General features: G+C 36.7%; 1 protein-coding gene across 1 annotated transcript in view; it reads right to left on the bottom strand.

The window, feature by feature from the left end:
* Positions 1-649: 649 nt before the first annotated feature.
* The window catches only part of SPATA7 (spermatogenesis associated 7), a gene marked incomplete at both ends in the record, with an annotated part of 34,731 nt that continues 19,809 nt past the window's right edge, over positions 650-15,571 (bottom strand). The window contains 8 exons of the mRNA XM_079537473.1: positions 650-1,141; positions 1,478-1,535; positions 2,175-2,252; positions 3,396-3,449; positions 4,617-4,687; positions 5,331-5,397; positions 6,574-7,052; positions 13,931-14,064. Coding sequence (XP_079393599.1) covers positions 650-1,141; positions 1,478-1,535; positions 2,175-2,252; positions 3,396-3,449; positions 4,617-4,687; positions 5,331-5,397; positions 6,574-7,052; positions 13,931-14,064 — 1,433 coding nt within the window. The remainder of the gene's footprint in view (positions 1,142-1,477; positions 1,536-2,174; positions 2,253-3,395; positions 3,450-4,616; positions 4,688-5,330; positions 5,398-6,573; positions 7,053-13,930; positions 14,065-15,571) is intronic.

Here is a 15,571-nt window from a genome sequence, read left to right as displayed (position 1 = left end):
GTCAATAGTCAAGCCTTATTTCATTCAAGCTAAAGCAAGGAAACCTTGTTTGCTATGTTCTACAGGTACTGTGAAAAGAAAAAAAAATGAGATAAGAACTTCATGCTCCAGTGGGATTTAACATCAAACAAGGGCAGAGCATGAAGAGAGGAAATAATGCTGCCTTCTTCCAGGCTGAACAAACAGTTCTGTCTCTGCTCTGCAGGTAAGTAGTACACTGTATTTTAGTGTGGGTAAATTTGAGTTGTTCTTGCAAACTGCAAAAATCTTGCATCTTTATAACATGGACCACCATTATATTAGAAATGTCATCAATTAATTTTATTTGCTATAAATAAAAACAATAAATATTTCATAATTCTGCAGCTTTCTATAAAATATGCATCTAATTTTACTATTCTCAAAAGTTATGTTTGGGCTATATGTTTACAGACAAAATATATGAAGTATTTTTTTTTTAAGTCATTTTACCCTTTACAGTCTACATCAGTACAGAAATGGTCACTGATCTGTAATAAATACTCTGCTAAAGAGAATACAGTGATTCTGTTAAAACACCTGAAGATAAACAATTTACTTCTCTTTATTTAGTGAATGGCAATTCTCTACAAAATAGCTTCCTCCCTATTTAACAGCTAAATTTTGGCCACTATGATGAGTGGTCATGTGTGATCTGAAGGACCTCTGCAAAGTTTTCCTCAAGATCACCAAGTTCCTTGTTGGCTCCCAAATCACTGTCACAAGTAATCAAGTTTAGAGTTTCCTCACATGAGGGTGAAGTGTCTGGGTCTTCAGATTTCACACAAGCATGAGACTCTGTCTCAGCATTCAGCATTTCATCAACATCTTCTGAAAAGTCACCCTTGCTCTCTGTCTTCTTTGAATTTTCATTGCATAGTGGCACTTCATATGTGCTTGGTTCCTTCGATAACAAATCCATGGTCTTAAAGAATTCTTCACTTTTCGTAGCTTTTCCTTGCTTCTGACTTCTACTGCAAAACTCAAGCTGTTCCATCATATTAACCTTTCCCAGATCCAGTGACTCAAAGGCTTCCCAGCCTGCGTGGATTTGCTCAGCACCACTGTGTGAGCTGCAGCCAAGGTCTGCTTTAAGCACATCCAACAGGTGCCGCATTTTGCTCTAGGGGTGAAGAAATAAAGGGTGATACTTCTGCAGCTAAAGCCCATAGCACTTATCTGCCCAGAACTCAGGGCTTCATTCTGGCTAAAGAAATGGAGGTTGCTTGCAACTGAGTGACTAAATTATATAGCAAGAGTCACCAAACTGAGTTGACTGTTGTCACTTTTTTGTGACTATGCCTTACTCCTGGTAGATCAGAAGTCTGCAAACATCTTAAAGAAAGACATTCCCATTGGTTATTATGGTTATGTACACAAGAAAACTTATCAGTGCATTTCCACTGTACTTTGGAAATGTGGAAAGTGAGAAGAACACACTTACAGAAGCAGTACCTACCTCATCCAAACGGTTCTTATTTTCTTGTATATGACACTCAAACAATTGTTCCAGAACTCTACAAATAAAAAAAAAATAGATCAGGTAACACAAATGAAACCATGTTCTAACAACCCTACTTCTTGATTTTTATTTCTTAGCTGAAGAGGATCACTAAGATTGCTTTCATTAAGCTCTGTCACAAGAGGGTTACTAGGAGCCTTTATTCTACAGGTAAGCAAAGGATCTGGGAGTAATGCTCACATCCATGAATAATTACTTATTGTTTAATTATTTTAAAAAAATATGACTTAGTAACCAGTGAACCCTTATCTGGAACAGTATGTAATCCTTACAATGCATACTGAAGGCTGAATTCATACTGGAACAGGAACAAGGACAGAAAGGCAATGGAAGAAGTACTGTATCAAAGATTAATAACTGTTTATTTAGCAAAACCGATCTTGCAGAGTAAGATTATTTTTTCTTAGCATTGTTCCACATAGATCAGTTTCTAATAGAGGCTGCATCTCATGTTACATTGGAGTAGACTGAAATAAATGACCTGCAGTTCTTTCTCAGTCCTTCTTTCTTATATAAAGTAAGAATCAAAAGGAAATAAAACAAGCAAGGGGTAACTGGGTATTTATATATTCTTAAAAGGCAATGAAATGTATACTGACATAGCATTACAAATTTTAAAACAGCCATAATCTACCTGTTAGAAAACAGCCCAATGTCAAGAATGTCATTTGTTATATCTTCAATGAAAGTTAAATATAAATGGTCATCTTCTCTGGAGGAAGAACAGAAAGCTCAATGTTAGGTGTTTAAAAATAGGGACAACTGCCTAGCCCTTCACTCAATTAAAAAAAATAATTAAATCACTATGGTGTTTCATATTTATGCTACATTTCTGTTGTGTTGTAAATTAGCAAAGAGCACGAGTGAGGGAAGAGGCAACCGTAAAACATGAACAACCTGCTTTGCACTCAGAAAGAAAGGGGGAAGAAAGTAGAAGATTGCAGTCTGGTATTCTAGTGAAAGGCTTCCAAAGGAACTTCTTGAGAATCTGACTGCAGCTCATAATTGCAAGTCCTCAGCGGGAGTACATAAAAGTAAGTAGTGCTTGTTGGCAGCCTCCATTCCTTTCAAATGACAACTCTGGAATACAAGTCCTTGTTTGTGTGATATGTGACTTTTACCTCTTTGAATCTTTGAAACTCAGGTGTTTTTTCACTTCTAAACTCTGTTGCTACCTCCCCAGTCCCCCCCCTTTAAAAAAAAAAAAGATTTAAATGCTGTTTTGCATTCATAGCATCTTTCTAAATATCCCAAAGTATCCAACCCATTAAGCTCTATAGAATCATCCTCCACTTTAGTAATAAACAGAAAATAACAAGACTGATACAACTTTCATGGTTATGTAAGAGTTGTCATGCAGTCTGAAGATTGTCATTTGTGGTTCCATCTATGAAAGATGATCTATATTACATATTTGAAGTTAGGCAAGAACAAGACTATCTAAAGCATATAGATATCAGATCACTTTCCTGAGGTCATATGAGAGATCACTGACAAACTTGAATCTCCTTTAATTGTCATCAAATCTAAGAGCAAAAATTTGGTGAGAATTCACCAACTCCACATTCTAATCTTTCTAATTTGTTCCAGACAAATTTTAGTCCAAAAAAAGAACTGAAAATGTTTAAAGTGTAGCCTCTGGATAATAGCAATTTATCTTACCTCCACAGTTATAGAGAATTTTCTTCAGATTTGGATTGATATGGAAGTTGTTAACAGTTAAATATAAATTCATATATCAGGTTTACTATAGAATGTGAAGTGTATTCTGAGTCCCTCTATATTGTTTGATCACTTCTGAGGGATTCTAGTTTACTGTTCCAAACTAGCAGAAAAATCGTGTAAATATACTTACACAGCCTTAATATTCATCCTTGCTGAAAGCTGCTCAGAATACAGTGATGCCTCTCTAATCAGAAAAATCAGAGGGTAAGAAACAGTGAAGAGCAACATTATCAAAACCCTGCATAGTACCTTGCCTCTCATGCTCTTCTGAAATCATCTGCCTGTCTTGTTCCCCTACTCCTTGGGGCATTTAAAAAAAAAAAAAAAACACCAGAAGTTCTGAAACCCTGCTCCAATAGAAAAATTGACTACCTACCCTGAAGCCTGAAAGGCAATAGTTGAAGAGTATTACAGTACCTTAGTAGATGCAGTTTTCTGACTGATAACTCAAAAAGAGGTATCCATCATCCAGACAAAGTGCTTTTACCTTAACATGATTTGGTACTTAATTGGGTAAGGCTCCCTGTGTTATTTGCCACATAGTAGACTTCAGGAAGGATGAATGCCCAATTGATAACCTTTGGCACACATCTATAAATGAACTCTGACAGACCTATCTTAAATGTACCATATGGAGTTTGCAGACCATCAATTGAAATAATGAAGTTCATAGAGTAAGGTAACTTAATACCTGAATTACTAAAAGAGATATTTGTTTTTATTAAATAACAGCTGTTGCATTGATAGTAAGAAACCTAACCCATTAGATTTCTATGCAAAGGCCACAGAGTAAATCAGCAAGTAAAGCATGGTTCTGTTCTCCAGCAATGAGGAGAATGAACTAGGCATCCTTGGTTCAGGGCTTCATTTTCAACCCTGTTCTTGTATTTAAGACAATGCTCTAATGTTCAGCGTTAAAGTTTCAGAAAAGGATGTGAAAAATATCTTAGGCCTGGAACTTTAGCATCTCTTAGAATGAAAAGCCTAGATTTCTGGAAACTCATTTTCTGAAAGGGTATGCCAATACAGCTACAGTACATTAAATACAGAGTTTATAAGCTCACAGTTATATACAGAACTAAAGTTGTATTAAGTTCTCACTAGTCTCACTCCTTACAAAAAAAAAAAAAAAAAGACAAAACATGAAAAATCACATGTATTTCAGATGTCTCTTTCTTAATTGCCTTTACAGTGGAATTTCATCAAAAGAAAACTGAATTTTGGGGTTGGAAAAGGCCATTCATCGAAAACTAACAAGTTCTGTAAGCGATGGCTTCCTGGCCTAAGAAAAAGTTGTGCTGAAACCCAAAAAGAATACTTCAGCTATTTCTTCCTGGTGTAAATTAGGTACCTTAGAAAGGAGTATGGAAAAGCAGCTATTCCTTTCTCAGGCTCATCCATATTGTATCTTCTATCTTCAGTCTAGAACGCAAAAGTAAAATATTTATTATCAATGAAAATACACAGTAAATTATATCAATACTGAGCACCCAGCTACTGAAATTATGTATTTACAACCATCTGTGACTGCAATATAAAATATTAGGGAGCAGATAGAACCTGAAGTGGTGTAACTGTTCACTAAAAAATTTTGCATTAAGCAAAAGTGACAGAAAACAACAGCAAGGAAAGCATTTCTGTCTACTGGTTTCCTAAGAGGAAGGGACTCCTTAGTCCCAGTACTTCTGTCTCAGGCTTTATATATATGTTAACCAATGCAAAATAAAGACAAAAATCCTTGTAACAGAGGCAGAAAGGTATGCTGATAAATAACATGCCAATTATTTATGTCCTTTACAGATAATTAAGCATGCTAGTGCCTCTCTAAAACTGTTTGGAGAAAAAAACACTTTCAAAACTCTTATTTTCTAAGCTCAGTCTTTTTTTCTTACCACTTCTGCTCATTCTTCTAAAATTTTATCCTCCATCTAACTTAGAATGACAAAGAGAATGCAACTTTATTCAATTGTATACTGCTGTGCCAGAGATGAATTATATACTCTAAAATGTTAGTGAAGGGTGGGGAAAAATTATCTAGATGACTGATAGATGATGATTGTATTACCTTCACTGTAATCTTCTGCTGTTCAGTCATAACTTTTCTCTCAGATCCTTTATCTGCACTTGGAAAGCTACAAAATTTAGAGATGTATTAGATCTCTATGGCGGCTTTCAAGGTAAGCAGAATGTGAATACCAGTGCCAGCCACTGTGGAAATTCAGACATTTCGTTCCCATAAATTTGAAAGGAAGCTAGTACTAAAATGCTTGAACAGTTTAGAAAGCTTTATCATGGGAATAGGTAACTATATTTTAATTTCTGCTAGACAAGTCTGAACACTAACGCTAGCCAAACAGAAGTGTTCCCAATCCATTTTTTGACTGTATTTACAGAGGATAAATAAAATATCCACAGTAATTGTTCTGAATTGAGAATAGAGATGATTCTAAGCATTAAAAATGCAGTAGTATGAACTCATGCCACCCACAGCCATAAGATCTTTGCAATTAAAAGGCAATGAAGAGTTGCATTCAAGAAAAAAAACATTTTCTTTGCATGATGTGTTAATTAATGAATTGGAAGGTAAGAGACTGTGGGAACAACAGGGGAGTTGTTCCAGTTGTATCAACTGTGGGAGGAACAGGGGAGTACTCTGGAGTACTGCGTCCAGTTCTGGGCTCCCCAGTACAAAAAAGACAAGGATCTCTTGGAAAGAGTCCAGCGGAGGGCCACGAAGATGGTGAAGGGCCTGGAGCATCTCTCCTATGAGGAAAGGCTGAGTGAACTGGGTCTGTTCAGCCTTGGGAAGAGAAGACTGAGAGGGGACCTGATCCAGGTCTATAAATATCTAAGGTGTGGGGGGCAGAATGGCAAGGCCAGACTGTTTTCAGTGGTGAGTGGAGACAGGACAAGGGGAAACGGCTGGAAACTGCAGCATAGGAAGTTCCGCACAAACATGCGCAAGAACTTCTTTATAGTGAGGTGACGGAGCACGGGAACAGGCTGCCCAGGGAGGTGGTGGAGTCTCCTTCTCTGGAGATGTTCAAGACCTGCCTGGATGCCTCCCTGTGCGACCTGCTGTAGGGAACCTGCTTTGGCAGGGGGGTTGGACTCGACGATCTCTGGAGGTCCCTTCCAATCCCTACAATTCTGTGATTCTGTGGAAGACATGCACACTTAATTCTTTAGAATAAAGTTAAATTCATTAGAAGACAGAAAGCACAAATATACACCATACAGAACAGTAAATAGTATAGTAGCAGGTAGCAAAATTCCACAGTTGAAAAACAAAGTTTTAATCTCTGTACCTGATCACATCAGTCTGTGTTTCAGCTTCCACATGTCGCTTGCAGTGCTTTTTCCTTTTCTTTTGAGCAGCAGTGTAATACCTATACCCAAGCAGGGCAGATTTAGCATCTGATATTAAGGTGCGTGGAGTAAAAGGTTTCTGGCTGCTGGTAAATAATTCTGAGTGTCTGTCCAGAAGATCCCCACTGTATGTTTTGGAGTTGCTTTCCTGATGCCTCTGAGAACGACTGATGCTCGCAAAGCTATCAGAGGAGCAACGGCTTGAAACTCCGGAGCGTTTTCTTGGTGTGCTTGACATACTGACACTTGAGTTTGAGTTAGATGCATTAGATCTATTCCGAGAACGTTTTCTGGCACATTCCACTGGACTGGAGCAAAGCAAGCCAAGCTCACCGTAAGGTGACAGTGCTCTTGCCAGGCATGGTGTGTGCTCAACACAGGAGAACAGACTGTCTTTATCTTCTACTTCCACAGGACTCTAGAAAAAAGTTAAACCAAGGTTTGATTGCTTTGCAAGCTACCAGCTTTGTTCAAGTTGATACCTCAGCTATTTTTGCTACCAACTCGGAGGTATTTTTGACCTAAAATGAAACTGGTTTCAGAGCAGCTCCAGCACTAACAAGTAACAAGTAACTAACACTTGACAGCCTGATGGGAAAAGATTGACATTACCTTATCTTAGATCAAAACCTCAGAACATTTTTAAAAGTCAAGGAGCTAATAATCATTGAATTGAGACAAATGATTTTATCTGGGTATGCTCTGTTGGTTCTGCCCACACAAAGTAAGGTAAATAGATATTATCCATGGTTATCCTGACGGCACTACCTAGATTCTCTTCACGTGTGGATTTGTTGCCTCTCTCCAAATCCTATTAGATTCAAGATTTATCACACAGCAGCTATCTTTATAAAATATACACTCTGCAAGGGGCACCACTCACTGATTCATCTTAGATTGAAAAGGAAACTACTGTAACGTGGTTTAAGATACAGAGTAAGGAAATTGTAACTAGCTGCTTATTCCCTGCATAACCCTTTTCTTTCACCTGTGGATGCAAGATGCACATCCTTGGTAGGGCTGCAAAAAACTTTCCAACAATTTAAATTTTTGTTGTGTTAATTCTTATGAGAAACAGCATGCTAATGGCAGAGACAAGAATCCTGAGTTGGATGGGGCCCACAAGGATCACCGAGTCCAATTCCTAACTACACGCAGGACCACCCAAAAATCAAATCCTCTGAGAGCATCCAAATGCTCCATAACTTCTGGCAGCTTGGTGCTGTCTCTCCCCTGACACAGCTCCATGCCATTCCCTTGGGTCCTGTCACTGTCATCAGAGAGCAGAGCTCAGCACTGCTCCCCCTGCAAGGAGCTTTCATGAGGCCTCCCCTCAGCCTGCTCTGCTCTGGGCCAAACAAACCAAGAGACTTCAGTTGCCCTCATAGCTTTTGTCCACCAGATACTTCACCATCACTGTAGTTCTACTTTAGAGTCTCTTTAATGGTTTTATGTCTTTCTTATATTGTGGAGTCCAAAACTGCACAGTGCTTGAGGTGAGGCTGCACAATGTGTGACAAATCTTAAGGTTATACCATGCAAGCCATATAATAAGAGACAAAATAACAGCTAGAATAGAATAACATCTGACAAAGCCCAATTCAAAGCCAACAACTACAAACTTAAATTGTTTCAGTTCATGTCTAATCAGATAGTCAGATATTGCAGAAACTGACTGTTCCTTACAGTCAGTTCGCATAGCTACACACCAACTGCATCAGTAAATTCTGCAAGAGTTAAATGGATGTATACAAATAGAGATGTTTCATATGACAATTTCTAAGGCCAATGAGGGAACACAATTTTAACAGACCTGAAGTTCAAGTTCAGATAGGCTAATACAGAAATTAACTTGCTGATATACCATCTGAACAAATAATAGGAATTTTGCAAGATAATCAATAGCTGCTGCGAGACTTCTGAAGCCTTCTACTTTGAGGATGTAAGTGTGCTAAGGGAAAAGTAAAGACACTTGGAAATTTTTGTATGTTTGTTGTAAACTCAAGACACTGTAGCCTGGTAATATAAATTATAATAATGTCTGATAGATTAACCTGTGTAAAGTTTGTGCACAGAATTTCTATTCTACCATTCAATTTCTACAATAAAGCTTCTAAGAACACCCAAGTAATGACTTTTACTGCAAAAATGTTGGATTTGTGCATAGCTGCTACTATTAATGCTTTGAACCTACACTATTCCAGTTTTTTACCTTTTAGAACTGCTTTGTATTTTAAATTAAAACTCAAGATGATCAGTATATACTTTATAGTATGCAGTAAAAGCTATTTAAAAGGAATATTAAAGAATGTAGCTAATCATCAAAATTAAATCAGAACACACTGCTATCATGCTGTTTATTTTCTTCACAATTCCACACATTCCTCCCAAATCAGTAGAACAATCTGTTCCAATACCTCAGAATTTGCACAACCACTGATGCAAAGAGGTGATTTTAGTTTTAGTTAGCCGAGCCAAAAAAGCCCTTCTTGATGGTGTCTCACATTTGCCAACTTAATTTTACCACTACAGCACAATTAAATGCTGAACTGATAACATGCAGTAACAATGCCAAACAAATGCCTGTGTTAGCAAGCAGCACAATTAAGGCTTACCAGAGTGATTGTTTGCATATAAAATAGTTGCAGTGGTAGCTCGGCACTATAGAAAACAAATAAGACTGGAAAGTTCCAGAATCCACCTATAGAGACATTTATTTTGCAAAGTTAATTCCACACCTTTCCATATGTATTATAAACAGTTTTTTTTGGTTGTATACTTTTTACTCTCAGTGACTGGAGCTGCAAAATAGATCAGACTGCAGAAGCATTTGCTAACACGGGATGATGACTGCTGCCTCATTGTATAGGAAGAAAAAGAAACAGCCAAAAAACAGAACGAAACATACTAATGAGAACTACTACTCATGAAAGCCACATGATCTATTTCATGGATCTAGTTGAACTGATCTTAAAACAAGACAAAAGGATAGAGTAAACATGGCAATATACTATAAGCTTTCCTTATTTTTGAGGAATTTAGGAAATTCTTCTCTTCTAAAATATGCCATAAGCAGAACAGACATAATGACTAACTAAGTAGTTCCACAAACCCTACCTGTATTTGTGTCAATCTTGAGTTATATTCATTCAAGTACTTAGAAAGATCATGTATTTTGAACCCCTCATCCTTGGCTAAACCTTTATTGCTCAAACACAAAGGGAACAAAGCCTCTGGATATACAGAGAGACAGTATGAGGAACAAGGAACTATGTGGCTGACTTCAAAAAGATTTGAAGGAATGCAGCATAATGCTGTTTGTCTGTAATTTGTCGATGTTTTAGAAAAGTCATTTGTAAGTAAATATGTTAATCTACCATCATAGCTCATACCTTATCATCTGTATTGTCAAGAGACAGAAACTGGAATTTGGTAATAAATAAACATTTGATTCTTTTAACTTGACACAGCTCAATCTGTAAGTCACTACTACTGCTGTAAGTCAACTGAATTCCTGCTTTCTGCTCCTCAGACAGAGTAAATGGTTTCATTTATTGAGTAACTTTCTTAACCTTCTTTACATTTGCTAGTCTCACAACCCCCCTTGTACATCACCTGTTCCTTTCCTTATACACTTTGATATTTACTTAAAGACTGAGAAAATTAAGAGAGAAAATTCACACAAACCCAGGAACAAGTAAGATTGGAATGAATACAACCAGTCTGCATAGTGGCATCAATAATAACCATTTTTCTCATTCTAAACTACATTCCGGTTACATTTTCTATATCCATGTGAATGTATTATTGAGTCGTATAATGTGATACATCACTGCTTCCATCAAGAAGCCTGATGTTATTAAGAAGGGAAATTACTGAATGTGCATATGGAAACACATTTATTCAAACAACCAATGTGGGAGGTGGTTGCTGTTATGAAGCCAGAAAAGAAATAGAATAGAACATCAAATGTAGGATATAGAATGTATTGAACATTCCTGATGAAAACATCTTAAGATATTCAGAAGGTTCTTCTGTTCTCTTTTAGTTGCTCACATATATCATTCTGACAAGAACTAATTCAAGCATGATACTTCTTCATCATAACAGTGTAATAAATCTTTAAACACAAAGCATTTGAGGAAGTAACTCACATAACCATGCATGTGCACTGCATAAAAAATTAATAGATATTATAAACTGTTAATGGTGTTTCCTAATCTATTTTTCATATTCACGAGCATGTAAAAGGTCATACCTGTCATTCTTAAGAAATCAAAGTCTCAAAAATCAGACTGAAATCCATCTTGAAACGTGAAGCAGTCCTTCATGTTCCAAAGGCAATTACAACTCATTTAAAATGGCTGAAATCCCTTCAACTGACATTTGGCATGGATTAATTTCTTTTAAAAATATTTAGCAGTCAGAAATGCCTATTAATAGGATTATCTAAACATGGAATATGAAACAGCAAGTCTTGCTTGAATTAGAGTTTTTACTCATGGGAAACTCATTTCAGATTTTCTTGCTTCATAATTAAGTCATACTGAGCTTCACACAGTTTCACTCACTGAACATGACATTTGCCAGACTGCATCAAAAAGCCCTTTCTGTTGTAAGAAAATCACTTCAAGTAATTAACTTAAGACTGAGTGTATGTACTTAATTTGGTGATAGATAAACGTGTGGATGCCCACAGGTGTGCTGCTTACTCATCCTTAAGATTTGGAGACTTAAAATACTCACTTTAAATTATCTGCAAAGACACACAAAGTTATCAGCTCTTTCAGCATCCAAATCGGTAGCTTATCATACTGGTTTGATAAACATTCACACATGATGTCTGTCATCTGTCAACATTAAGTAGCATGGAAATAGAAAAGAGAAGTACAGCAGTCTCCTGTACACCTTACGCCTTCCTTGCTCCTCTGTTTGACTGTGAGAGAAATGACTGTCTTTGAAGCACCTTAATTGAGAGCAATCCCATCAAAAGGCCCCATTGTGCATTTTGAAAATCAGCTGGCTCCTCAGCCTCTCACACTTCTGCTAAAAGCACAGAAATGCATGATGCAGCATAACCATCTATCACACCTTAGCCCACACGTCAACTCAGTGATCTAAATACTCTCCTTTAAAGATAATCTATGATTTTAATAAAACTCAGTAGTGAAACTTAGGTCACCACCACAGAAATAACTTTCTCAGTTAATTTCATGTCACTGCAGAGTCTCACATTACAGTAACTTTACATTTATAACCAGATATTAAATGAAGAATTTACTGTTCTTATGCATTCAAACCCTTGCATAAAACAGTGGAAAATGATGACTAGTCAAATTCAAGGCACATTATAGATATTCAGTTTCAAGCTCTGTTCACTGTATAATAAAATACACTGACTAAATCACATAGTAAGTTATAAATTTCTTATAATCTCTATGTTTTAGAGGAATAATTTTTAGTTCTTTCTGTTTTTACCATGCACAAAGCATAGGCTCAATTTGAAACAGTTTCTCTGCTCGAGTACAACACTGAATAATAAATGCAGCTATGGAAAAAATGCAGAATGATGAAATAAAGGCAGCAGACTTATCAGAAAGCATAAACAGTGATTGATAATGAAAATAAAAAGCCAGCTGTGTAAATCAAAACTGACTAGCCATATTAAGCCTAGCCTGGTCAGAGCTGTAAGTTTTGCTGCAACCTCTCTACATTATCATAGGTATCATTATCTACATTATCCTTAGAATTTGCTTTCTAAGTATCACCTATTCTGATAGCTGGTAAAATACAATTAGAATGGCTAAGTTATCTTAACAATGCGTTAGAAAACATCTAAACCTTAAAGGGCAAGAATCCTTCCTTGGTGTATAAACAAGCATAGGAAACCAATGCAAATTTTGTCAAATTAAGGTTAAATATGGACTGTCGTATTTTTTTCTACTAAAAAAGAGGCCAATTACTTCCTCTGCTTACCCTTCCACCAGAAGATTCTCCTACAGATTTTTACTTCTCAACCCTACAGAAGCAAAAACAAACGAACAAAAAAAAAAAAAAAAAAAAAAACCCAAACCAACCAACCAACAAAAAAAAAAAACCCCTCAAACCTATCATATCAAAAAAACAATTTTTTAAGTGTTGTTAAATGCTGACTTGGCAAGCCCAAAAAAATCACTCATAAAATGCATCTTTCTATTGATATCCTAATTGATACATTCAAGTTCAGACTCAGAATTTTTTGTTGATTTACATCCTGAGGCTAGCAAACATAAGGAAAACTGCAGTTACTCTTGGCATGATAAAAACTACACTTTCAGGACAACTTTTGATGGGAAAGCATCTGTAATTAATTAGTAGAACTGAGAAATTATTGTAGGAAGACTTTGTTTTGAAAGTGATTAAAGCAAAGGAAGAGTGACAATCTCATAATGATGTATTAAAGACCACACATACTTTTCCTTAGAAATGATAATTTATATAGCAATAAGAGATTTTAAGCCCCCTTTACTTGTTTTTGCAGTGAAATAAAGGAATTTATCTGCCACCCAGTATGCAGCAAATAGCACAGAGGAACAAAAATATTATCAACAAAAGATAACACTTGGATTTTAAATATGACACTTTCTCCCTTCTCCCTTCTCTTACTCATGCCTGTGATTTCACCCATAACTAAGAGCCATGTACTGAATTTCAGAGCATTAAGTCTCACTACAATAAGGTCACACTCAGACTGCCCACTGCCAAAAACAAACATATGAATGATGCACTTGGCACCAAAATCAACAAAGTTAAAATAGCATTCTTTTTTTGAGTTGCAAATTGCTCTAATTGCTCTTGTACAGGAATGAATAATATTATATAGTTTATTAGACTACTTATTATTTGGGAACACACACCATACATCTGGGTGAAATTCCAGTCAAAATAATTGACCCTATTCATACTGACAGAAAAGTATTCATCTTCACTCGTTTGGACGGCTTAAATACCATTTTCAATTTCAGTGACAAAGAGAGGACACGGGGATTTGACCTGAAATGAACTGAAATGAAACGAGAGAATTCAAGGGTAACTACAATTTGGATTTATCACAAGCATGCTTCATCCACATACCTGCCACCTTTATCAGAAGGCTGAGGCAGGGTTGGGTGCACACCAGGAAGACAGTTGTCTTATCTTCTACTGTTAGAAATATACTAGTCCTCCTTCTAGAACTACTGCTGCATTTTGTGATCAGCTGTTATTATGGGAGGCAAGCCAATTATGATATCTACTAAATGAAATTAAAATATCTACCTTTCCAAAAGAGGTTGACAGCAGCTTTCCACTCTCTCTTGAGCTGGATCGTGAGGCACTTTTGCTCACATTCATTTCTTTTTCATACCTGGCTATCTTCTTTTTCAGTTTCTCTCTTCTCTGTTGGTCAGCAACTTAGGAAAGAGACAAAGTTGGTCAGATCCAATCTGAAATCTTACTCTCTTCTTGTCCTAAGTGATTCGAAAATATCAAAGGGTTTCCCAAATGTTCAGCAAAGTGGGACCATAAAGACAGGCTCCACTCTACTCAGGAATTATGAAAAATTACCTCTATTTTTAGAAGAAAATTAACATTAGAGTATGCTAGTAGCTGAAGCTTCTCTTGCATATTCCCAGATCTCACAAGTAGCACAAGATTGTGCACTAATTCCAAGATCAGCAATGCTATCAGAATATTCTGCTTGAAAACTCACAAATTTGCTCTTAAACTTTTATGGATTAATCTCCTCTAACTGTACTCTCATCCAATATTTCAGCAAGAAACAACATGTGTGCTGGCTAGCAAATTTGCAATACACAAAAATCCATGTTCAACTTACGTCAAAATAATCTCCCAAATACAGAAATCCTCTACAAAACAGTACATTTATGTCAAGAGTACAAACAATGAAGGCTAACTGTGTGAAAGGGACACTGCCTGATCAGGAAGAGAAACTATTATTAGGGTATGATTTCTATGCTTGAGTTTGCTATCACCTACATCTGTTATCTTAGATAGTAAAAAGGATTTTTTATATTATGAGCACTTAGGTGCCAAAGATGATGAAGTTCACAAAATTAAAAAAATCCAGCTAAGACTGATCAAAAATATGAATAATTTCATTCTCAAACATGAATGAAGGCTTTATACACATAAGCATACTTCGGAAGTCTGAATACACAATGGAACCTGCTTAACTCTTGACTACAATTCTCATTTATTTAATACAGACTCAGATATATCACAGAATCGTAGGGGTTGGAAGGGACCTCAAGAATTGAGTCCCACCCCTCTTCTAAGGCAGATTCCCCACAACAGATCACATAGTAGATGTCCAGATGGGTCTTGAATATGTCCAGAGAAGGAGACTCCACAACCCGCATGGGAATCCTGTTCCAGTGCTCCGTCACCCTTACTGTAAAGTTCTTCTGCATGTTTGTATGGAACTTCCTTAACTTCCATAACTCCTTGTCCTATCGCTACACACCACCAAGAAGAACCTGGCCTCATCCATTCACCTCCCACCTCCCTTTAGATATTTATAAACATTTACTGAATCCCCCCTCACTCTTCTTTTCCCCAGGCTGAACAGATAGAGGTTACTCAGCCTTTCCTTGTACCAAAGATGCTCCAGGCCCTTCATCATCTTTTTGGCCCTCTCCTGGACTTTTTTTTTTTTTTTAGGAGATCCCTGTCTTTTTTGAACATATGAATGGCTTGTTTGAGACAGATGCACAGGAAGACCTTTGCATATTTCTTCTTCACTTTCAAAATGTATTTATATCATACTCCAGTAGACCCCAACCTTCACACAGATTATAACACTTAGTATATGGAAATGCACTTTGTGGATTGATGTCATACATTCTTCTAGACAGCTGAGAACTACAGCAATCTGGGGACATATAATCATCTTTTAAA

Source organism: Tetrao urogallus (assembly GCF_951394365.1).
Source record: "Tetrao urogallus genome assembly, chromosome: 6".
Taxonomy (NCBI): domain Eukaryota; kingdom Metazoa; phylum Chordata; class Aves; order Galliformes; family Phasianidae; genus Tetrao; species Tetrao urogallus.
Note: the sequence above shows the minus strand (reverse complement) of the source record. Positions and strands in the feature narration are given on the sequence as shown.